The following is a 23991-nucleotide window of genomic DNA, read 5'->3' as shown; positions in this document are numbered from 1 at the left end:
CAATAGTGAAATTATTTTCCACATGTAGGCTAACTCTGATTATAATGATTTGACTAATCAAGATGATCAAGTCATCTGTTCGTTTGGCTAAGTGTTTCTTGGTCGCACACATATCTGTAAACATATTTGAACACTTGTCCCTAATCATGTACTCTTATTTATTTTTCAGTTCTTTGAGGATATCATTGTAAAAAGTTTACACTTGAGAGGAAGCTTAGTGGTCTGTATTTTAGGTAGTTTTCTAGAAAAATTTGAAATTGATGTGACTGATAAAACTGACATTTTTTAATCAGTAAAGTAGCTGACAGGAGACTAGTGTTCACCATAGGGTGTGTTAGTTGTGCCATTTTCTTGCTGTTCTTTTACATTTAATTTTTTTTTTTGAAATCTTTTAAAAGCTATTTGTGTGTTTTGTGAGGGTTAATTTACTTAACAGTACATAGTATAATCTGATGATCCACTTAACTGGGCATTTATAAATTACAATGTCACAACATGAAGAAAGTTGAGTGAATGGATGAGAGCCACTGTCAGCTCTCTTCCCTGTGGCACACCTACTCCTCCCCCAGGTCACCTAAGGTGCTACATGTGACAGGTACATCTCTCCCATGGCCTTGAGGGAGAGTTTTGGTGTCAGTCTCCATTTAAATATTAGTAAAGCTAATTTCTTTAACATGTAAGTAAACATAAAAAGTAGTTTTCATATATTTTCTGTACCCAAGCAGACAGTCTTATACCATCCCCTCTCCTGTGCCAACATGCAAACTCTACTTTGACCACTGGGTTAGCTGACTTGAATGTCATGGACATTCTCCTTCTAATCATCCTTGCTTCCTGTATTTAAAGATGTAATTTTCCTATTTCTACTGGATTGAATGTCTCAGGGATAATTGGGAGATGGGGGATGGAGCAAATAAGTAATGTAAAAATAAAAGTGAGTGAATCTTTGAAAAGGCAAATCAATTTTAAACACTCTGGCTCTCTTTCCCATCTGTAAAGAGAATAACTTGGTTTTACCTCTAAAACTGTGTAATTTTAAATTTGGCTTACTTTATTTGTGTTGACTGTAGATTTCAGCAGAAAACTTTTTCCTTAGTGCCATCTTGTGGGCAATGTAACAAAATCCAGTGGAAGAGTTTTTTGTTTTTTTTTTTAAATTAAATTGTTCAGAGTGTATTTTATCTTACAAAAAAGGAAGAGAGGAAGGACGGAAGAAATTCTCTAATGAAAAGCTTTTTTAAAAAGCATGCTTCTTATAACATTCCTAACACATCGTAACTGATTAAAACCACCTATTTAATGTTCTTTTTTTCTTGTAGCTCAGATTCTGGAACCTCAGAGGCTAGTCTTTCACCTCCTTCTTCCCCACCAAGCCGGCCCCGTAATGAACTGAATGTTTTTAACCGTCTTACTGTTTCTCAGGGAAACACATCAGTTCAGCAGGATAAGTAAGTCTTTATGGAAAAGAGCCCCTCTATTTATTATAGTAGTCAACTTTTCAATAAAGTCTGCAGAACACATTTAGCCATCTCTTTGTGTGGGAGATGAAGTCTGACTTGTGAACTCTGGCCATATTTGATGTGTTTTTCCAATAGGAAATGAACCATGTAGAAAAGATTAGAGAAAATTATTTTCCTGCTGAACATTTTTCCCTGTTGTAGATTTGCATTGCTACACTTTCAGCACTTGTCTTGCCTTTTTTGTTTCTATGTAAATTAGAATCGAAATATCTTTGAGACCACTCTAAATTTAAATTTCTTGGGATACTAAAAGCCTCTAGTCCAGATAGCCTGAGTTGAATAGAGGCAGTTTATTTTACCTTCAATGCATATAACAGCTTACAAAGTCCATTGTTATATGTGTAAAACGTTGTTACCATTTGGTTGTTCGACACAAATCCACCCCAGAACATCAGTAATAAAATAAAAGGATAAAAGACAGTTTCTATTTGGGTGGAGGGGATTAGGACTGAGGTGGGTTGTGGAGGAAGAGAAGTTGGAGGGCTGTGAAAATTATAATTTGCATTAAATTTGAAGTGAAAACGTATTCCCACATTGAGCCAGAATCTCTCTTGCAAGAATTCAATACTAACGCTGCCATGGGCTATTTATTAACTGATTTGTCTGCTTTGATTTTGAATGGTAACATAGTAGATGTATGTACTTCATATCCAGTCTCCCACCCCTGTTGTTTTCAATGCTATAATCTCCCTGTGTAGATCAATAATTTCTGAGATCTGTAGGATGCTGTTTAAGATCTGTCTGACATGTTTAGATCATGCCAAATGTCTCTGTAGACTTAGAGAAGCACACATTTTGAAAGAATTTTTTTTAATGTGCTTAATGTATGGATAAAGTTTTTAAAGTTAGATTTTAGTGTAATTTAATCAGTAGATAATCTATCCTTCAAAATGCTCTAGATAGATAAATATTATGTGTTATTGAGGTTATCTTCTATTTAATTGAGAAAAGAATAGAAGAACGTTAAGAATGTCTTTCAGAAGTCCATTTTCACTAGTGATATGAAGGATTACTAAATTTTGTCTGTCGTACATTCACAGTCATAAAATTTTCTGTCAGTCTTTTGACAATCTTGACAATCTAGTCATAGTTTTATATTTTCTACTGAAATATTTTACAAACTACCAATAATCTGACACTGTTGTCATCTCTAGTAAGCTAAAACTCAGAATAAATGACTATACTTTCAGAGACTCACCTACCTTTTGAATCACTTTCTTTTGGGCTCTTTTTTGAGGGTAGCATATTTCACCAGCTAGAAGTAGATCCCATACATTGTTTTTGGTTATATTCCATGTCAGTATTCGTTCTCCTTTTTCCCAGGCCTAATAAACGAACTGAATAGATTTTCTTTTTTTTAAAAATGAGTTCATTTATTTTGAGAGAGAGAGAGAGAGAGCAGGAGCAGGGGAGGGACAGAGAGAGAGGGAAAGAGAGAATCCCAAGTAGGCTCCATGCCGTCAGTGTGGAGCCCAATGTGCGGCTCAATCCCATGAACCATGAGATTATGACCTGGGGCAAAATCAAGAGTTGGACACTCAGTCGACTGTCCGAGCCACCCAGGCACCCCTCAGTAGATTTTTATAATAACCCAACTTCTTGCCAGTCTTGGAGGTATCAGGGTAGGGCTGACAGTAGTGGCTCACCTATTTTTAAAATTCTACTAACGTCTCATATTACTAAGGGACTCTCTCATCAGGAAGCTCTGTTTTTGAGATAAGTCAAAATCAAAGATTATTGCATTCTGGGTAGTTTGCTTTCCATGCAAACACAATATGTATTTGTGGAACTTCCACATTAGAATCTAAATCCAAAGTAATTATCAAGATGGGTGAAATTCATTAATAGCTGTTTAAATGGGAAAAAATGTTCTAGTACTAATCAAATTCTATTCAATCAAATAGAAGGAGTCTTCCTCTTCAAGGACTTAATTTTAGAAGTGAGGAATGATTTTCTGTGGATCAGCAATAGAAAGTTTTTTTTCTCCCAAAACATAAGAATCTCAAATACTTTGCCAGATGTAGCTGTACATTGCATTTGCAGATATCCAGTGCAAATAAAAAAGTGAGGCATTCACAATAAAGGAAATGTTTGCTATATTTCTATTATTCATACTGTCAGTTTTCAGTTCAATCTCATGTCTACCTGTTGACATCTGTGTTCCTTCTCCTCATAATTCTAACTCTTTCACTGTAGGTCTGATGAAAGTGATTCCTCTCTGTCGGAGGTACACAGGTACTTTCTATCTTTCCTACATTCTGGCATTTCATTAATGTTCTAAAATGCCTTCTGAGAAACTATAAGCATATCTCACTTCTGTATGCATAACCAGTTGTAAACCATATAAGCATACTAATATTTTTAAACATTAATTTTAATATATTTTTGTCATCCCTTTTAGACCAAGAACCGGCAAATGAATTTGTATAATAGCACAGACAGTTTTGATGCTTGTTTTCTGCCTATAATCTAAATTTTTTATTTGAAAGAATTTAAGTTCTATGAATAGATATCATTGCTCCTCAATTATTAAATGTTTCAGTCTTTCAAAGTGTAGGAGATAAATAAGGTATTTTTGTTGGTGGTGATGGTTTAACAGTTAAAGTTTATGGAAGGTTTTGTGATGAAGAAAAAAAGATATGCAAGGGTGGGGGCAAAAGATACTATGATACCTAAAATATAAAAAGAAATAGAAAGTAAAGGAGCTTTTCTAAAATAATAAATATATTTTTACTGATAGATGCTGTTTTAAAAATAACAGTGTTGAATTTTTTCATAATGTGGGGTTATTTTGGACCCTTAATTTCTCTCTTTCTATCATTTCCTCTTTCCACTTATCATTTTCTCTCCTCTCTTTTTGCACTTGTTTCCCCTGTTTATGGCCATTTTGCTGATCATCAGTAGATCTTCCAGAAGGTAGGCAGAGGAAATTAATCTCATTTACAGTATTACAAGACTTGACTGATTTGCATGGAACAAAAATAAACATTTTTCAAGCAGTTTTACAACTTTGCAATATGTAACCTTAAACTATTTTAAAGTTGATTTCTATATTTCAGAATGTGAATAGATTAATTTTAATATTGAAAGAAATACTATGGATGTATGTTTCCAATTTCTGTACTTTTCTATTATCTTTGGTACAAGGTAATCTCTATAAAATATTAGTGTTAATATTGTGAATGCTGTAGATACTGAAAAGTATCTAGTAAAATGCTCTATTTAATTATGAGATTATTTTTCTTCAGAAGTCTGAAAAATCAATGACATTAAAACATATAAAAATGAAAAAGAGGCATCTTACCTTCAAATTGTGTCATACATAAGTAACTGGAGGCAAATATTTATTTTTGTAATATTACAAACTTTAACATGACAGACTCTTATGCCTTAGGCTGGTAACATGAACTTTTTCTTTATAATCAGCTTATTGGAATATACATACATATATGTTTTTGTTTGAGAAGTAAATGTAGCAGCTGACTGTGCATTAGATCAAACCTTTTGAATATTTGAAGCTATAATTCTAATTCGATGGCTTCAGTTCATAGATATGAACTCATATCAGTAGGATTTCAAAACAGAGATTCAGACTTTTGGGGAAATTTTGCTTCTGTTTCAGTTTTAATTTGATTAGCTTCTTAGATTACAAACAAGTTACTGAGCATTAACTTCAAGAATTGACACATGTATGCAAATAATACTTTGAACTTTGTAATTATATATCCAATGACAGCAATTCCTGGTGTCATTTCCAGTGACGATGAACAACTTCCACATTTTGAAATCATTATAACTAGACCCTAAAAATAAAGTTTGTTTGTTTGTTTTAGCCCTGAGCTTAAATTTATCTCTAATGTTTCTATTCATTAGCCCTCTTGACCTCTGCCAGAATTAATCTTCTAGAATTAATTATTGAATTAATCTACGCACATCTCTTTGTGTGTTTGTGACAGCCCTTTAAATATTCAGCTCCTTAACCTACTATTGAATCCTCTCTCCAAAGAATGTTTTCCTATCAGTTCAGTAGGTCTAGTTTCATTATCTGCTCCTTATATGATATAGTCTTCAGATCCTTCATTCTGCTTCTGCTATTTTGGAAAGTGTCCCAATTGTTCAGTGTTTAAAATCTAGCATAAAGAACTCAACCTCCTTCCAGATGCCTCAGCAAAATATAGTAACTATTATATTCTTTCTCCTGACTTATTTACTTTTATTGAACAAGTTATTGAAAGTGCTTATAGAGGAACCATATATTGTTGATTCATTGATCTTCTATTAAAAATATCTTTGGCTATTATGTATATTATATATCAATATATATAATTGATATATACATATATATAAATTGATATATATACATATGTATATGTACATTTATCCTACCTCCTACCTCCCACCTTTAGCAATTACCAGTCTGTTCTCTGTGTCTATGAGATTAGGGTTTTTTTAATGTATATTTTTTAGATTGCATGTGTAAGGGAGATAATATGCATTTATCTTTCTCTGTCTTGTTTCACTTAGCATAGTACCCTCTTTTAGCTTTTTAAATCTAGGCTACTATTAGGGCTTTTCCTACTTGGAGCATTCTATTCTATCTTCTACTTAAATTTTATCTTTAAATTTAGTATCCAGTGATTATTTTAGTGTTAAGTGGGTACTTAAAGCAAATAAATTTTGTTTGTCATTTTCCTAGGCAATACAGTCCAGTGTCCAGCTGTTTAATATATCAGATTAATAAATATGCCAGCTCTGTTTTCCATGCTAGGGAAATATTGACTAGATATTGAAGACTCCCTTTGAAATTGACAGGAACATTGAATCCTTCGATATGTCTCTTCAGCAACCGATGGAACTACCTTACTCCAACTGTTCTGTTCTTACCTACCATGTCCACAAGGATATCATTTGAAAGGCTTAGTGTAATGGACCTTTTTGGAGTCAACATATATTGTGAATATGATATTCCTCTAATTTGCTATTAACCGTACAGAGAACTTCCCCTATGAGATTAGTGTTACCTCTTATTGATGGGCATTTATTTTTAAGTGTTTACAATGATTTGTCCAGTATTTCCCTTTGTGAGACTCAACAAGAAGTTTTACCCATCTGTATTTTCTGAAATCCACTTTTTCCCCTGCTTTTTGGAAAAATGGGTCTACATGGTTTGTACCCTTTTTTTGATCTTAGTGTACCAACAATGATTTTTGCCTCAACAATAGTGGATCCTTTCAAAAACCTGTGATATCATGATTTAAACACAGAAATACTTGAATTCAGTGAATAAGTCTCTATTATCAGTTCTAATTTACCTTGGACTTACATTTCTTCTTAATCATTTCTGCCCATTGCATCTTGAAGTTTGTTCTCTTTCATCGAGAAGATGGAAACAAGCACTTTTATTTTATTCTTATTATTCTGATATTATGCCATCTATTTTATATAATGGACATATTTCTACATAACAATTTTTCTTCCTGCTCTGAGCAAAGATATGTCCAATTTATATATTTATTATGTTATAATTCACTCTCATCTTTAGTCTTCTCAATACAACTATTTCAATTCAGATCATTTCTTAACCTCCTTTAGGATAAAGACAGTGTTTTGATAAACTTTGCATCTCCATAGTGCATAGCATAAAGCATAAACTCCAGAAGTATTAAACTTATGAGAAAGCTCCCTAAACAGCCTCACTGTTCATTTAAAATCCCATTCTTTTTTTTTAAATCTTGTTGGAGACCGTTAAGAGTTTTTTCTTTAATTTTTTGTCATTTTTGAGCCATTTTCCCTTTAGAATTTATGTGTATGTGATTGTTCCTATCTTTTCTCAAATTCACTTGAACTTTTTTTCAGTATTTTAGGTGATATGTGTTACACTTTCTCCAGAATGTTCTTTTTGACATAGTCATATTTCAGAATGACAAAGAGTCACACTTTCCAGTTATCCATCATTTGCTTTCGTATTTGTCAGAATTCACTATACTCAAACAGCTCCCAATATGGCTTCATTCAACTTTGAAGAGAAGAATTTGTTGATAAGAAGATCAGTGTGCCATGAGCTTTGCTCTTTGTAGAGTGCTGCTGTTGACTGATGCCTCATTAGTTGATGCACTCTGTCACTTCTATTATTATTTCACATTTTGTCTCTGTTCTTTTGCTTTAAAAAGAGACTAAGGAGCGTTTGAAATTTCTTATTAATTACTTAGAAAGGCTTCTTAAAGTCAGGGGAAAAATAAAATTAGTCTCATGATAGAGCTACTAAAGTAAATCTCGTTTTTCCCCACCTCAGGGGTATAATCAACCCATTTCCTGCTTCAAAAGGAATCAGAGCTTCTCCACTGCAGTGTGTTCACATAGCTGAAGGGCACACAAAAGCTGTGCTCTGTGTGGATTCTACTGATGATCTCCTCTTCACTGGATCAAAAGGTACTAGTGGTTGTTCCATGTTGATATTTAACAGATGGACAAAATTATGATTATATTTTAACAGGCTTTAAAAGAATAGTCAAACTGCTTAAAACCCATAAACACCTGAGAGATAATTTGGTCGAACTCCTGAATTATACAAAATCATTGCCTAATTGGAAAGAAAGTAAAACCTCTGTTGATGTTATGAATAGAATGTTGAGAAAATAATCTCTCTTCAGTAACGGAGCACTTAATGTGTGCAAGGTCCCGAGCTTAGTAATGTGGGTTATATAAAAATTGACATAAGGCCATTACAATGTACATACACTGTGGTAAAGAGAATAAGATGGGTAGGAACCATCATTTCTTGAGCACTGAACTAAATGTCAGATTTTATGCTAGACGCTATACAAATTACATCTCATTTAGTTCTCATGGTAACCCCAGTGAGTACATGTTGCATCCTCATTTTATAGATGAAGAAACTGAGGATTCAAGAAATGAAATAATTTTCCCAGATAAACTTAGTATTAAGTGGAAGAACCAGGATTGGAAACCCAGGTCTACTCATCTCCAAACCTTCACTCTTAGTCCCCTTTGGTACAAGTGTAGGCAACTAGAAATGAACAACAAATGCTTTGAAGAGTTAAATACTAAGAGTTTTTTAAGGTTTCATAAAAGGGAGAGGTTATGACACCTGTGAGATATAATAAGACTTTGACATAGAGGCATTTAGGATGAACATTTAGGATGATTTGGATATTGACAGGTAATGATTGACAACCAAGATTATAGAAGCAGAGACATGGAGGGAAACGTGGTGTATATTTGGAAACTAAATCCAATTGGTTGAAACGTAGAATACAGTTACTCTTGAACAACATGGGGGTTAGGGATGCCAACCCCCCACACAGTCAAAAATCTGCGTATAACTTTTGACTTCCCCAAAACCAAACTACTAATAGCTTTCTGTGAACCAAAGCCTTACCAATAATATAAACAGTTGATTAATAAATATTTTGCATGTTATATGTATTACATACTATATTCTTACAATGCAGTAAGTTAGAAAAAAGAAAATGTTACAGAGAAAATACATTTATAGTACTGTACTATATTTATCAAAAATTTTGCATATAAGTAAACCCTTCAAACCCATGTTGTTCAAGTGTCAACTGTAATCATAAGAGAAAGTAAAGCTAGAAAGGAAGGAAGCAAGTACAGGTTTGGGGAAGCTAATAAACAATTTTTAGCATTTAGGGATGTTACAAGACACAGTTTAATTAGCAAGCATTTATTGCTCATTACATATAAGGAAGTATAACATATCTAGGTAGAACTTATGAATTGTGAATAATGGCAAGCTATTTTCCAATTAATAAAGAATCTGCATGTGAAAATGTACTTTTTTAATGCAGAGTAAGTTTATCTCTAGAATGATTACTTAGAAACAAAATGATTAGTTTATAATTATGTTTTGGGGTCAAAAATAAAATCCATCAATCAGTGAAACCTGGAAAAGAAAGGTTTATGTGTTTATGAGTGTAGAGTGCTGTGCGAAGGTGGGAGTGATCAAAGCAGGATACTTGAAGAGGCTGATTTGGGAACGCCATTTTAAATACAGGGGAAATTTGAAGTAAGACTCCCGTGATATGATGATTTCAAAATTTTATATAATTTTTTATTACCACACAATACATACATCAGCCATCCCTCGCTTTCATCCAATCTTTTATATGTACTTTGCCATTGAACTTGATGGAGAGGATCAAGGATAGAGGTGGGATGTCTGTTGCAGCTAGTGGAATAATTAGTTTTCTTATTTCATTCTTTTAAGGGAAAGATTGTTTAAATAATTTTCATTGTTAAGAGAATGTAATTTAGTTCATATTGACAGTATTTTCCCTTTCTTTTTTGTTTTAGATCGTACTTGTAAAGTATGGAATCTGGTGACTGGGCAGGAGATAATGTCATTGGGGGGTCATCCCAACAATGTTGTATCTGTAAAATATTGTAATTATACAAGTTTGGTCTTCACTGTGTCCACATCTTACATTAAGGTGTGGGACATCAGAGATTCAGCAAAGTGCATTCGAACACTGACGTAAGTAATTTAAAGACAAATAGTATAAGGGCAAATAGTTCTTATGTATAACATATATGAAAATATAGGACTATGAATGTATTTTTATTTATTTATAACTGTCCAATTCCAAAAGAATATTAAAGTTAGAATGTAGATAATATAACGGGGAAGAACTATTGAAAAAATGAAATATAGGAGCCTGATATTAAACAGGAAGGAATAAACTGCATTTGATCTGTGACTAAGTATACATTTCATATTCCTCCCTCCTAAATACTAAGATATTGCATTTTCATAGTATTTATTACTTGATGTAGTTAAATGCTTTACATTACTTGCTTCCAATGAATACCTTGGAAAATGGCTAAAATCACCATTTTAGATAGTTAAGAAGTACCTGTAAGCTTTAATTAGCAAGTATTAAATAATTGAGAATTTTTTGTTTGTTTGTGTTAGAACCTATATTGCTTTTGTGTGAGCACAAATTCAATAACTGTAGGTTAGATTGGATAATTGGAGGATGAGTTTGTTTTCTGTGTCATTATATGTGTCTTTAAAATATAGAACAAATAATGATTCTTTTTGCGGTAAGATCGATGAACTGTTTTACGTAATTAAAATTGGAGTAAACTCTTGGTTTAAATAACCAAAGGATGCATAGGAAAGGGTAATTTTTATAATTTGTAGAAGAAATATTAATACAAGTGGTAATTTGTATTTTGAGAACTACTTATTATTTATTGTACTAAACACAAGTCTTTTGGGGGAAATTTCATAGAAAAAGGAATACTGTATCTTAGAAATCTGCCAGTTCAGTTGACTCACTAAAGTCAAATTTAAAAAGACTGATTATAATTTGATATTTTAGAAGTTAGCTGAGAAAATGTTTCAAAATTTAAGAATATATTTATCATTTAGAATTTACCTGAGGAAATAGAAATGTTATGTTTAAGTCTTTAGCACTTGGTAAATACTCCATGCATGACTGGGTTAGAGTAAGCAAAAACTGAGAATGGTTTGAAAAATCCTCATTGTCTTTAATTCAAAAGGCACACTTAACAGACGGTAGGCCTGACCCTCAGAGGGCTTCTGGAAGCTGTAGGAAAATGAATTACCTTTGTGGCACTGTATCATTTGTTGAGCTTTTTGTTCCTTATCTTTGACATCTAATCTTTTTTTTAACGTTTATTTTTTTATTTTGAGAGAGAGAGAGCCAGCATATGAGGCAGGGGAGGGGCAGAGAGAGGAAGAGAGAGAAACGTAAGCAGAGCCTGAGTTGGGGCTCAATCTCACGAAGTATGAAATCCAAATCTGAGCCAAATCAAGAGTCAGATGCTTAGCCAATTGTGCCAGCTAAGGCCTCAATATCTAATATTTTTTGAATGATAGTCTAGTCATCCCAACTCAGGGCCTAGAATTCTTAGGTTTATAATAGATTTACAGATTAAGCATTTTAAGCCATTTCATCTTGTTTTAGTCATTCATTTATTCACTTACTCTTCAAGTGTGTTTCTAAGTGCCAGCTATGTGTGAGTGAGGTTCCATGCCAGGCTGTTCACACAGTGACCAAAGGGCACAGAGCTTGTTTTTGCCTGCAGCCAGTTTCCTAGGAATTCAAGGAACTGTAAACTGACTCTTAACCAGGATTGTGACTTTTCCCCTTTGTTTTGCCTCTGTTAAGGTCTTCAGGTCAAGTTACTCTTGGAGATGCCTGTTCTGCGAGTACCAGCCGGACAGTAGCTATTCCTTCTGGAGAAAACCAGATAAATCAAATTGCTCTAAACCCAACTGGCACTTTCCTCTATGCAGCTTCTGGAAATGCTGTCAGAATGTGGGATCTCAAAAGGTAGAATTTTTAAGAAAATGTATTTTTTATATATGGCAAATACAATTTTCAGGTATTAATAGCATATTAATGCATGTAAAATCTAATTTTTATAATCCCAGAAGTTAATATAAAATAATAGACTTTTCCATTTGGCCCAACACCCCTAACTGTCTCTTCTGATCTCATTAGCAAAGTCAAAAATTTTCTTTCTTTTATTCTCCATCAATAGAAAGTGTATGAAGGAAAATAGCCTCTCTTCATATTTGTCTATAATTTGTGTTGTTTACTAGGAAGAGATCAACATTCTCATTCTGTTTCACAAAGACCTTCGAAAAAGTTTGCTGTTGTTGTTTGTTTGTTTTGTTTTTTGTTTTCTTTTGGAGGGCATCATCACTTAATCATCTTATAGCTCAAAATTTTTAGTTTATAAATTTAATTTAATAACTTTGAGCATAAAATCATATAGGGTTTTTATGAATATAAAATATATATAAAAGATGAAGTATTAAGATAAAATGGGTAGGAAATGAAAAATTGAAATGTAAGGCATTATATCTCTGATTTTATTTGCCACGAAACATGAGCTTTTATCCCTCAGTTGAGTGTTTATTTTAGCTTCTTTTCTAGTTCTTAAAATTTTAGCAGCAAGGGAATATCCATTTGTTAGTTAAGTATTTTTTTCGACATCAATTCTGCCAGGCACTGCACCAAGACTGGTGGGTGCTGGGAATAAAGGCTGAGCAAGGCAAATGTGGTATCTACCTTCTTAGAGCTCATATTGTAATGGAGGATAATGGCCATTAAACAGGTAATTATAGGATACAGAGTAAAGTTTGTAATTCAGGTAATACAGGGTGTCTCCCATCTAGAGGGATTTGTCAGTGGTAAATAAAAGGGATATTTTAGAAACTGAAAATAACTAGTTATAACTTGTACTGTTTTAACACATGACTGAGAAAGAATAATAAACATAATTTATAGATAAATAGATGAGAGAGGAAGAAGAAATACAGTAATGAGTCTGTTTTAGAAATAAAATGTAGAAAATTGAACACAGTGCTTGTCTGAAAAAATGAAAAAAGGTGAATACTTGGTTTATTCTTGAAGATGTTAAAACTTGACTCATAGTCAAAACACCATGGAGGAAGATACTCAAAGTCATGACATGAGGGAGAAAAGGTAACAACTTTTAAAAATCTTTTACACTTTCTATTTTTGCTGAAAAGTTAGGTCCTTTGAAAGCTGCTGATTTCAGCAACAAGATTAAATGTAGATTTATCATAAAAAAAAGTAATGAAGAAAATAGTTTTCTAGAAACTAATATTCTACAAGTAAAATATATCTCTATATTACAGCAGCTTGATTGAGGTAGGACTGTGAAACAAAGGTTCATTGTCACTCCCTGACAATTAACATCACATATTTTTCTACCAGTCAGCTGTATGTTCTGGTCATTTTCAGTCCTTATAATAACTGATTAAATGGACCACTTACTTTCTGACATGCATATACCCATGCATGTGTGCATAAGTGTGTGTATATATGTTTGTGTGAGTGTATATGTGTATATATGATTGGTGTACATATTTGTGTATGTGTATATGTGAGAATATATGGGTTTTATATAAAATAGTCTTACTTTTTCTGTATTTTTACTGTGTAGTCATATAAGTGATACCGTTGTTTTAATCAAATTCCAAATAGGACCTAATAACATTGGTCATATATTTTTAACATGTTCGAACATTTAATAGACTAAGGTTTACCTGGACTTAGGTTGTATTTAAAATTAGTCTGTAGCAAGTTTTGCTGCCTTTTGTTTACTTTCTGAATGACATCGGTCACTTTGGAATAACTTATTTAGGATTCCTCACACGTCAGTCATAGAATAGGTTACGTTGGCCATTTTTTGACTCTTAATTTGAAGAAAGTTGCATAGAGGTGGGGCTAAAATTTAAAAAAGGGCATTAGTGAACAGTTTAATCAAAGAATGTAGATTATTTATGTTGAGGCTTAAATTCAACCCATTAAGAAATATGTTTCAAACAAAATTATTTTTCTTTCTTTTTAAAGGTTTCAGTCTACAGGAAAGTTAACAGGACACCTAGGCCCTGTTATGTGCCTTACAGTAGATCAGATTTCTAATGGACAAGATCTAATCATCACTGGCTCCAAGGATCATTACATCAAAGTGTGTATAATAGAGTTGTTGAATTATATTCTCCTACTAAATGATAAACTTGAAGTATCAGATGCTCCTAAGACCTTTTGCTCTTAATCAGTTTTCTTTTTTTCCAATCCTATCCTTTTCTTTTACTTTTTGGTCTTTTTCCTCACTCATTAGTTCCAGATTTTATTGTCTTGTTATTCAATCCTGTATTCTCATTTTTCACAGAAGATAGTATAGGAGGGATTTTAATGATCTTTGGCTCAGTCATCCAGCTAAGCTTAAGTCTTATTGTCACCATTTTTTACACTGGATTTATTATGGTCTTCAGCTTTTATGAAATTAGCAGATGGGGGAAGATGCAGAGTTTGACTCTGGAAATATTAAATTTGAGATACTAAGTAATAGAAGTCATCCTCCTATAGGTCAGTAGGCCATTTGAAAGGCAATTCTAGAACTCAGGATAAGTTATGACTAGACATGCAGGTTTGGGAGGCATTCAAATAGAAGCAGATGTTCAGGAGTTAGAGTAGTTGATGTAACCAAAGGACAGAGGTTGACAGGATTCAGCCTTGGGAATTCCTGTAAGATCCAATAGGCATAAAAAGAGAGTGCAGTAACAAGGAAAGATAGGAAAAATGTAAGTACTCTTTTTAGAACCTGAGATTAAGAGATATAAATGGATTTGTGACATGAAAATAGAATGTTTAAAGGGAGAGGACTGTGTATTTGGTAGACTTGAGTATACCTGTCTGCTTAGGAGGTGGGCCCTTTGGAGAGGGAAAGTGAAGGGGGAATTGGTGGTAATTGATGAAGGTGATAGGAGGTAGAACCAAAGCAGTGATGTGAACTCTGGGAAGCAGGAAGCACACATGAGCATTTAAAAGGAAGGGAAGGGTAAGAGAATGTTTGAAGATAAAAGGAAACTTTTGGAATGAAGGGAAGAGTCCAAAAAGTTTATTTTTGATCATGGTACCCTTTCCAGGAAATCACAAGGTCAATAGCTAAGAGAGATGACAACTGAGTGGAGTGGGGGGTTGGAATAGCAACTCTGGAGGAATTTGAGAAGACCACAAGGATTGGAGAGCTACATTATAGTGCTTAAATAACAGTCATATCATTTTTTGACTTTCAACTAGATTGATATGTAGTATTTTTATTACTGAACATAATTTGAAAAAAATGGTTGCCTTTCTTAAAAGCCTACAGACATATAAGCATGTAACATATAAGCAAAAGTAGCATGCAAATACGACCCGGGTTCTTCCTGAGTCATTTATATAAGGTTAATTTGGTTAATTTAGTTAATTTAGTAAAATATGGTAACAAAACAGGTCACATCTTGTTAATATACATGTGTATGTATTTCTATGTATGAACACACATAGGTGCTTATTTGTAAGTTAAATAGGATGCTCACTTCCTCTCTTCTTTTTTAGATGTTTGATGTAACTGAAGGGGCTCTGGGAACTGTGAGTCCCACCCACAATTTTGAGCCCCCTCACTATGATGGCATTGAAGCACTAACCATACAAGGGTATAACCTATTTAGTGGGTCCAGAGATAACGGAATCAAGAAATGGGACTTAGCTCAAAAAGACCTTCTACAGGTAATGCAGAACCTTTCATGGGATGGAGTGGGTACTTCAAAGCCAGCAGTAGTCTGTATAAAACCTTGAAGAGCCTCTCAAAGAGTGTTTCATCTTCAGCTACCAGAGTTGCTAATTATGAGAAGGGTAACGTTCAATATTTAATAATACCTTCTAGATAGGAGTAGATGAAAATAAAATGAACAAGTAGCATGAATGTCAATAGAATAAACTTGGCAACAGATGCATATATTGCATTCAAAGCTTTCTTTTATTAAAGAAAATTTTTAAATATTTATTTATTTTTGAGGTGGGGAGGGGCAGAGTGAGAGGGAGACACACAATCTGAAGCAGGCTCTAGTCTCCACTCTGTCAGCATAGAGCCTGACACAGGGCTTGAACTCACAAGCTGTAAGATCATGACCTGAGCCGAAGTCGGACACTTAAACTACTGAGCCACCCAGGTGCCCCTCAAAAGCTTGTATAGATATACATTCATGGTTGTGACTTTTATATTATCCATACAAATATATTTATACATAAATATAGTCATGTAATATGAGTTTATATTGTTTTTTCATTATGAAATATATGTGAGCTCTACTTAGTTTTCTACAAAAGCCTTAGGCCTACATGTTCTTTACTAAAGGTTGAAGGCAGTGATTTTATGAGGCAGTCCTTATTGTCTACTTACCAGTTGTAGTTTTCAAATTGTTGAATTAAATACATTTTGGAGAAAGGTTATATACTTAACTCCCATGAAGAGAATGTGATGTGAAAAATTCTGTATACTTTCTGGGTCTTTTAGATTCTATAAGACTTTTAACATAAATTATAAGTTTTAATATTGATAATACTGAAAATAATTGAGGCAAATTGGGAAGCAAATTGCAGATTTATTTCTTTAAATCACTAAGAATGATTGCATAGAAAATGATTTTGGGGGCACTTGAGTAGTTCAGTTGGTTAAGTGTCCAACTTCAGCTCAGGTCATGATCTCGTGGTTTGTGGGTTCAAGACTTGCATTGGGCTCTGTGCTGACAGCTCAGAGCCTGGAGCCTGGTTCGGATTCTGTGTGTGTGTCTTTCTCTGCCCCTCACCTACTCGCTCTCTGTCTCTCTCTGTCTCTCTCAAAAACAAATAAATGTTAGGAAAAAAAAGAAAATGTTTTTTATTGCTTCCAGGCCATTCAGTGTTCCAAATATTGTTTTGTCAACAGAAATGTTCAAAACTTACTTTAGTGTGAAAATGTCATTTTGGAAGGTTCCTCTTCAGCTTCTGATTTCTCTTTCTTTCTCTCAGCAAGTTCCAAATGCACATAAGGATTGGGTCTGTGCCCTAGGAGTGGTGCCAGGGCACCCAGTTTTGCTCAGTGGCTGCAGAGGGGGCATTTTGAAGCTTTGGAACATGGATACTTTTGTGCCAGTTGGAGAAATGAAGGGTCATGATAGTCCTATCAATGCCATATGTGTTAATTCCACCCACATTTTTACTGCAGCCGAGTAAGTTTTTCCTATGTGATTTTTTTGTATATTGGTTGTTTGTGTTCAGATGTAATAAGTATTATAAGTTGCAAATATCTGGAAATATAGAGCAGATGTAACCATTTTATTATAGTCATCCTAATGTCTATTTAAGATCTCTTATTCATATTTTCTGATATGCACTTTGGGCACTGCGTTTAATCCCCAGATTACATAACAACAGTGTTACTTCTGTATTCGCCCTCTGCTTATACTAAGAAGTCTGCTGCTAGATATTCCCCTGGTGATTTTAATAAAAAAAATCATTTATAGGTGATTAATTTCTGAAGATTTTTTTCCAGAAAGGAAAGAAACTTGCCCTTCTTCTCATTCAGAACAATTCATTTAAAAAATCTCTATTCCCCTTCTACCTCTGTTTATAGTACAGTTGACCCTTGAACAATGTGGGCTTAGGGGCCCTGACTGCTGCACAGCTGAAAATCCAGATGTGATTTTGACTCCCCCAAAACTAAACTACAAATAGCTTACTGTTGACTGGAAGCCTTACCAATAATATAATTTGTCAATTAACACATATTTTGTATGTTATACATATTAAATACTGTATTCTTACAATAAAGGAAGCTAGAGAAAAGAAAGTGTTATTAAGAAAATCATAAGGAAGAGAAAATACATTTATAGTACTGTGCTGTGTTTACTGAAAAAATCCACATTTAAGTGGACCTTCATAGTTCAAACCTGTGTTGTTCAAGGCTCAGCTGTATAAGTACATAATAATACTATCTGGCTCCTCCCTCTCAGGAAGGCTGGATTCATTTACTTATTTTTTCATTCATGATGAATCTCCAAAGTCAGGCACTGTTCCCAGACTCGAGGAAAGAGCTGTGAACAAAACAGATTCAAACCCCCAGTTTCATTCTAAGGAGAAGAAAAGAAATAAGTACAATATATTACATGGTGACAGATGTTATAGAGAAAAATAAAGCAGGGTACACAGAAGAGAGTATCGTGGGGAGGGGGTTACATAATAGGGTGGTTGGTGAAGGCCTTGCTGAGTAAGTGACATTGAAGAAGATGCATGAAGGAAGGGGAGAGTTGTTGTGACCATAAGAATGACATAATATGTACATAAGTACTTTGGAAAGAAAAAAAAAATATATACTAATGTGAGGCATTGGTTCATTCAAACAAAATATAATGTCTCATGAATATCTATCTTGAAAAATCTCCTTTGGTCATTTTTGCACTTAATGTAATCAGAGCACCTTCTTGATTCATCTATCTAAAATGTATGATTACCCTGATTTTATTTTGAACCCTCTGCTCTATTTCTATGGCATCTCTTCTTACTTGTGCTATTTCCACCAAATCCCTCTTTTCATTTAGATTTACTTTCTCATATCTCCAAAGTACTTCAAAGTTGATTTATTTTGTGTTTTTCTAAGGTGCTTACCATTGGTGCTTCATTGATATTATTTGTAAGATGCATTACTTTCTCAAGACCCACCACTTTTGTTTATTCTCTTGAAAACTGGCTGTGTCCTTGGTAATTTACGGAAAATAACTTAATGCCTTCCAAAGTTGTGGTACATACAATATAAAACTATAAAAGTATTATATATCACTGAGGTCTGGTGAGTGAAGTATGATGTTACTGTAACAACTGTCTTTCACAATATAGTCTTATTTTTGAAGAACTGAACTTTTTCTCAGTACGCCCATGGTGCAGCAGGTACAAATGTATTTCCTATGTACCTTAAAAATCAGGAAAATAGCCAATAAAGTCAGAAAGCCTATTTTCAAATTAGTTGCACTTATTTGTTAATTAGCACACACTTGTATAGTGCTCAGTATTTACGAGGCATTGTTCTAAGTTCTTTCCAGGCATTAATTCATTTATCTTTATAAGAACTCTAGATGGTAAACATGATTATTATCTCTATTTTACAGGTAGGAAAACTGAGGTACTATATAACTTAGTCCTTATATATTAATTCCAACATATCTGATATTTCTAGATCTGTTGCTTTTTATTTATATATATATATATATATTTATAAATCTGGATCTATAGTATTGATTAATTTTTCTTGTGATTATGGGTCTCATTTTTCCTGCTTCTTTTTTGTCAAATAATATTTTACTGGATGTTGAACATTATATTGTGTTTTGAGGTCTGGATTTTGTTGTATTCTTCTATAGAGCATTGGACATTGTCAGGCAGTTAAGTTACTTGTAGTTCAGCTTCATCTTTTTGTGACTGGTTTTTAATTCTTCTTGGATTTCTGCTGAATACTATGGGTGTTTGGTGATATCTCCTTACTAATCAGAACTTGAACAGCTCATAGCCCTCTGTGGGCTCTGGGAATTGTTCAACTTACACCTCACTAGTAGGTGTGTTTTTTGTTTGTTTTTGTTTTTGTTTTTTGTTTTTTGGGGTCTTATTTTTTGGCCTAGCCTTATAATCTTACTCTATTCACGTGTAGCTTAGTGTTAGTCAGAGACACTAGGGGCCCTTAGATATAGATTCATGGAGTTCTTTTTTCCATAGCTCCATAGTTTTTTCTGCATAGCTCTCTCCTCTTCTCTACTTGATCCGGAAAGTGCCAACTACTTCACATTCCCCAGGTTTTAATTTCTAGCTCTTCAACTCATTGCTTCTGTTGTTTTCTGCTTGAGTTCTCCATTCCTGTGCTATAGTCTGGAAAGTGTTTCCAGGGCAACAGCCAGGGCTGTCACAGAGCTCACCTCTCTCCCTTTTCTCAGGGACGACAGCCCTGCACTCCCCCATGGTCCAGTATCTGAAAATCATTGTTCCATATATTTTGTCAGGTTTTCAGTTTGTTTGCAGTAGGAAAGCTAACCTGCTTCAAATTACTTGGTTATGACCAGTAGTAGAAATTTGATCATTTCAGACTTTACTAAACTGAAATCCCAGCTTTCCCAGGAAACCTGCTCATCCTTCAGCCTTCTCACCCTCAGTTGATGGCATCTCTGCCTTCTCTGTTGATCAGGCCAGAAACTTTCGTTCCTTCCTTTCACACTCCATAGCCAGTCCTTGAGCAAATCCTGTTGGTATTCTACCTTCAAATTATATTTGGAATCTGACCACTTCTCACCATATCTTCTAATTCACTGATCTTAATTACCATCAGCTCTTGGATTACTACAAGAGCTGATTATTACTAGTAGCTCCTAAACAAGGTACCTTGTTCATATGTAGTCTACTCGCAACACAGGAGCCAGAATAATCCTTTTAAAACACAGATCAGATCATACTTTTTCTCTGCTCAAAACCTTGCAGTGGCCACCAATTTCACCTAGAGTAGAAGCCATACTTGATGTGACCCTGTGAGCATCTGTTATTTCTCTCACCTTTCCTTTTAGTATTTGTTCCTTCTAGACTTGCTCTTTGTTTTGCTATCCCCAGTAACCTCTCTACTTGTGTCCTTGAACACACCACCCTCATTTCAGCCATAATACATTTGCCCTGGCTGCCCCCTTTGCCCATAATGTTTTGCCTCAGAGACTTTCTTCCAGTGTCCTTCTTCTCACTAACTGTGGCATTTTATTTAAAATTGTAATCCCTTCTATCACCTAGCACCCCAGTTCCCTTTACCATGCTGTCTTTTCTTTTTCTATAACATGTATTACTTTCTGATAAACTTCATAATTTAATTATTTGTTATGATTTACGTAGTCTATCTCCTCTTGTTAGAATGTATAAGCGACAACAAAAGAGGGTTTTGTTATTTATCTGTTTGTTTGTTTGTTTGTTTTTAAGAATTGTCCCAAGCACTTAGAATAGTGCTTAGAACATAGAAAATTCTCAATAAATATTTGTTCAGTGGATGGTTAAATAAAGGACTGGGTAGTTAGTAGGCAGATGAATGAACGTATCCCCTTGCTGTTACCAATGTACATATGCTGTGTGGGTTGGTGAGAAGACTATTATTTTCCCCCAGTTTTATTGAGATATAATTGACATACAGCATTGTATAAGTTTAAGGTATACAACAAGGTGATTTGACTTACATATATTGTAAAATGATTACCACAATAAGTTTAGTTAACATCTATCATCTTATATAGATACAAAAAAAGAAGAAAAAGTTTCTTTTTTACTTGTAATAAGAACTCTTAGGGAGAAAAAGATTATTGATTAAAAACTAGAAAGCCTGGATCTGAGATTCACCTCTGCCCTTTACTATGTTACATTGGACAGGTAACTAAACTCCCTTTATCCTTGAAATGGACTGCATAATCTCCGAAGTGCCTTTTAATTATGAAATTCTATAGAAACTTTTTCTTTTAGCTTTGAGTTTTTTAGATAATTGGAGAAAATAAAAGTATGAGAAAGACAGTAAGAAATATGATTGTTTAATGACTATTCCCCAGTACCCACATGCTGGGTGAACAAAAACAAGTTTTTTTTAGAAACACTTTGAATCTTCTTTGTCCCAGTATGGTGGAGTACTAGTCTACTTCTCAGTAGTCTCCTGCTTTTTCTGTGGGCTTATGCTGATTTCATGTGATCATAATTCTGACTCTTGCCAGATCAGCTCTCTGGACTCCCTGCCCCAGTCTCCTCACTGTAACCTTCTCTGAGCTGTTGTGTCTGAAAATCTCTGACCAATGTTGTATTCCATATTGTTTTTTGAAGTAATGAGTGCAGATCCAGTGTAGTGATTAGGAAGTGAGGCCCTGGAATCAAACTGCCTAGATTGAAATCTTGGTTCTGTCACGTACCTTGTGATTTTGAGCAAATTACTTGAGCAAATTTAGGTCCAAAGAGGTTAAGTAATTTTGCTCATCAATATAAAAGGGATAAGAGCATTATCTATCTCTATGGTAGTTAAAGAGAATTGAATGTACTTACATATTAAGGGCACATACTAACAATGACTGCCATAGTAAACCCTTGATAATATAAACTATTTTTAATATCATTATTATGGGTATCTGCTTGATATACTTATGGGACAAAGTATATTTTTACTTACATCTATTAAAATCCCTTTCAGGAAATGTTTTCACAGTAAGTCATTCTAAGAGTTATTTCTTTATCTTTTGGCCTCTTTTCATGTGTTCATTTTTAATTTGTTCCGTAGTGATCGAACTGTGAGAATTTGGAAGGCTCGCAATTTGCAAGATGGTCAGATCTCTGACATAGGAGATCTGGGGGAAGATATTGCCAGTAATTAAACAAGAGTGAAGATAGTCATAAACTGAATACTGTGATAATACTCTGTACGTTCATCATGGAATTGTTGCCCTGTATTTATTAGGTGAAAACTTATGAATGGGATTAACTGGAAAAGATATCTGAATCCAACTGCTGAATATAAATGGTATTCTAATAAAACTGTGTACTAGCCTTTGTGCTTAATTTTAATATCTGCCAATACATATATATCCTGTAATTGGTATACTGCTTGATTCACACTTTTATTGTGGCTGGATTTTTGTGCCTAGCTATTAAAAAACACCTAAAAATATATTTGAATTGTAAGATGTTTGCTTTTGTGACAGTCAGAAAATACCCAAAATACAACGCAACCCACTGATAATTCGTCATATAGTCTGTTCAGGTGATTTATATATTTAAGCATACTGGGAATGTTAGTCAAATTGTGGTCCATTTGTCTGGTATTTACATCAGTCTATAGAGGGTTCCCAAATTTCAAAGCTCTTTTAATGTAATGGAAAAAATAAGATAGGAGAATATGATTGATGATTTTGCATAAGGTGGAATTGACCGTCCCCTACTAACAGAAAATGTTAAACAGTTTGCGTTAAATGTTGATGTTTACTTGTATTGACCAAAGTTTTACAGCTGCGCTATATTCTGTGCTCAGGACTAAAATGCTGTTAAATTGTTTTATTAGTGCTGTGCATACATTCTGCGATGGAAGACCATTTTGATGTCCTACAGAAATATATTTTGATCTATTTTCCTATGGAGTTGTTTCTATCACCTTTTAATTTCATTTTTATTTAATAGTAGTATTTCCTTCCACCTTTATCTAATTTTTTTATATGCTGCTAAATATATTTTAAATACACTATGTTTGCAAACCTTGGTAGTTATGATGAGAGCTGTATCATTTGCAGTGGGAAAAGCTATGTAAATAAGTAGATTGTAAAGAATGTCTTACATTGTAACTGTATGAGTTTTTAAATGCTGTAGACTGGATTTTGCAAAAGGATGTATAATTTATCTGTCCTCACTCAGAATATTAATTTGTAAATTCTGCAAGTTTAATTTTTATGTAGATGGTATAACATTTGAAAATATTGTCTTGTGATTTCCCCCCCTGAGTATTATATTTGCTTGTAAATGAAAGCTTAGCTAGAGCTTCAATAAACGTGTTGCTCTGAATTGTTTTTATTCTCTTGTCCTTTTTCTAATTTTATGAAAATTGTTAGTATTTGTAAAACTTTGTTTTATCAGTGTGTGATATAAGGAATGAATTTTTTTGGTTATCCACCACTTCATATGCAATCCTATACTTATTAGATATGAAATACATATTCTTGAATAGTTTGAATCATAATCTAATCTTGATGAAACAAGGGAACTCACTATTTAAAGAATTAAATCAGGGGTGCCTGGGTGGCTCAGTCGGTTGAACATTCAACTGCAGCTCAGGTCATGATCTTGCAGTTTGTGGGTGCAAGCCCAGCATTCGGCTCTCTGCTGTCAGTGCAAAGCCTGTTTCAGATCTTCCCTCCCACAATACCTCTGCCCCTCCCCAACTCACTCTCTCACAATACATAAATAAACCTTTTAAAAAAGTAAAGAATTGAATCAAACTATATAATTTAGGCATGTGAACATAGATGGTAAAACAAAAACTATTCCCACAAATGTTAGGACAATAGTGACTTTGGTTCCTTGGAGAA

General features: G+C 34.0%; 1 protein-coding gene across 10 annotated transcripts in view; it reads left to right on the top strand.

Moving 5' to 3' along the window:
* The window catches only part of KIF21A (kinesin family member 21A), a 144988-nt gene extending 121521 nt beyond the window's left edge, over window positions 1-23467 (top strand). For 3 of the 10 annotated variants that reach the window (XM_039217657.1, XM_039217655.1, XM_039217664.1), the window contains 10 exons: window positions 1320-1448; window positions 3717-3755; window positions 4422-4436; window positions 7813-7949; window positions 9855-10035; window positions 11699-11863; window positions 13919-14036; window positions 15452-15622; window positions 16904-17103; window positions 22197-23467. In XM_039217657.1, the coding sequence (XP_039073588.1) occupies window positions 1320-1448; window positions 3717-3755; window positions 4422-4436; window positions 7813-7949; window positions 9855-10035; window positions 11699-11863; window positions 13919-14036; window positions 15452-15622; window positions 16904-17103; window positions 22197-22290 (1249 nt within the window). In that variant the 3' untranslated portion in view covers window positions 22291-23467. The remainder of the gene's footprint in view (window positions 1-1319; window positions 1449-3716; window positions 3756-4421; window positions 4437-7812; window positions 7950-9854; window positions 10036-11698; window positions 11864-13918; window positions 14037-15451; window positions 15623-16903; window positions 17104-22196) is intronic. The other 7 variants (XM_039217658.1, XM_039217656.1, XM_039217660.1 and 4 more) reach the window with 5 other exon arrangements.
* Window positions 23468-23991: the final 524 nt, after the last annotated feature.

The sequence above is a fragment of the Hyaena hyaena genome, unplaced genomic scaffold, assembly GCF_003009895.1.
Source record: "Hyaena hyaena isolate Hyena2069 unplaced genomic scaffold, ASM300989v1 scaffold_704, whole genome shotgun sequence".
Lineage (NCBI taxonomy): Eukaryota > Metazoa > Chordata > Mammalia > Carnivora > Hyaenidae > Hyaena > Hyaena hyaena.
The sequence above is the reverse complement of the archived record's forward strand: the minus strand, read 5'-3'. Positions and strand labels throughout refer to the sequence as shown.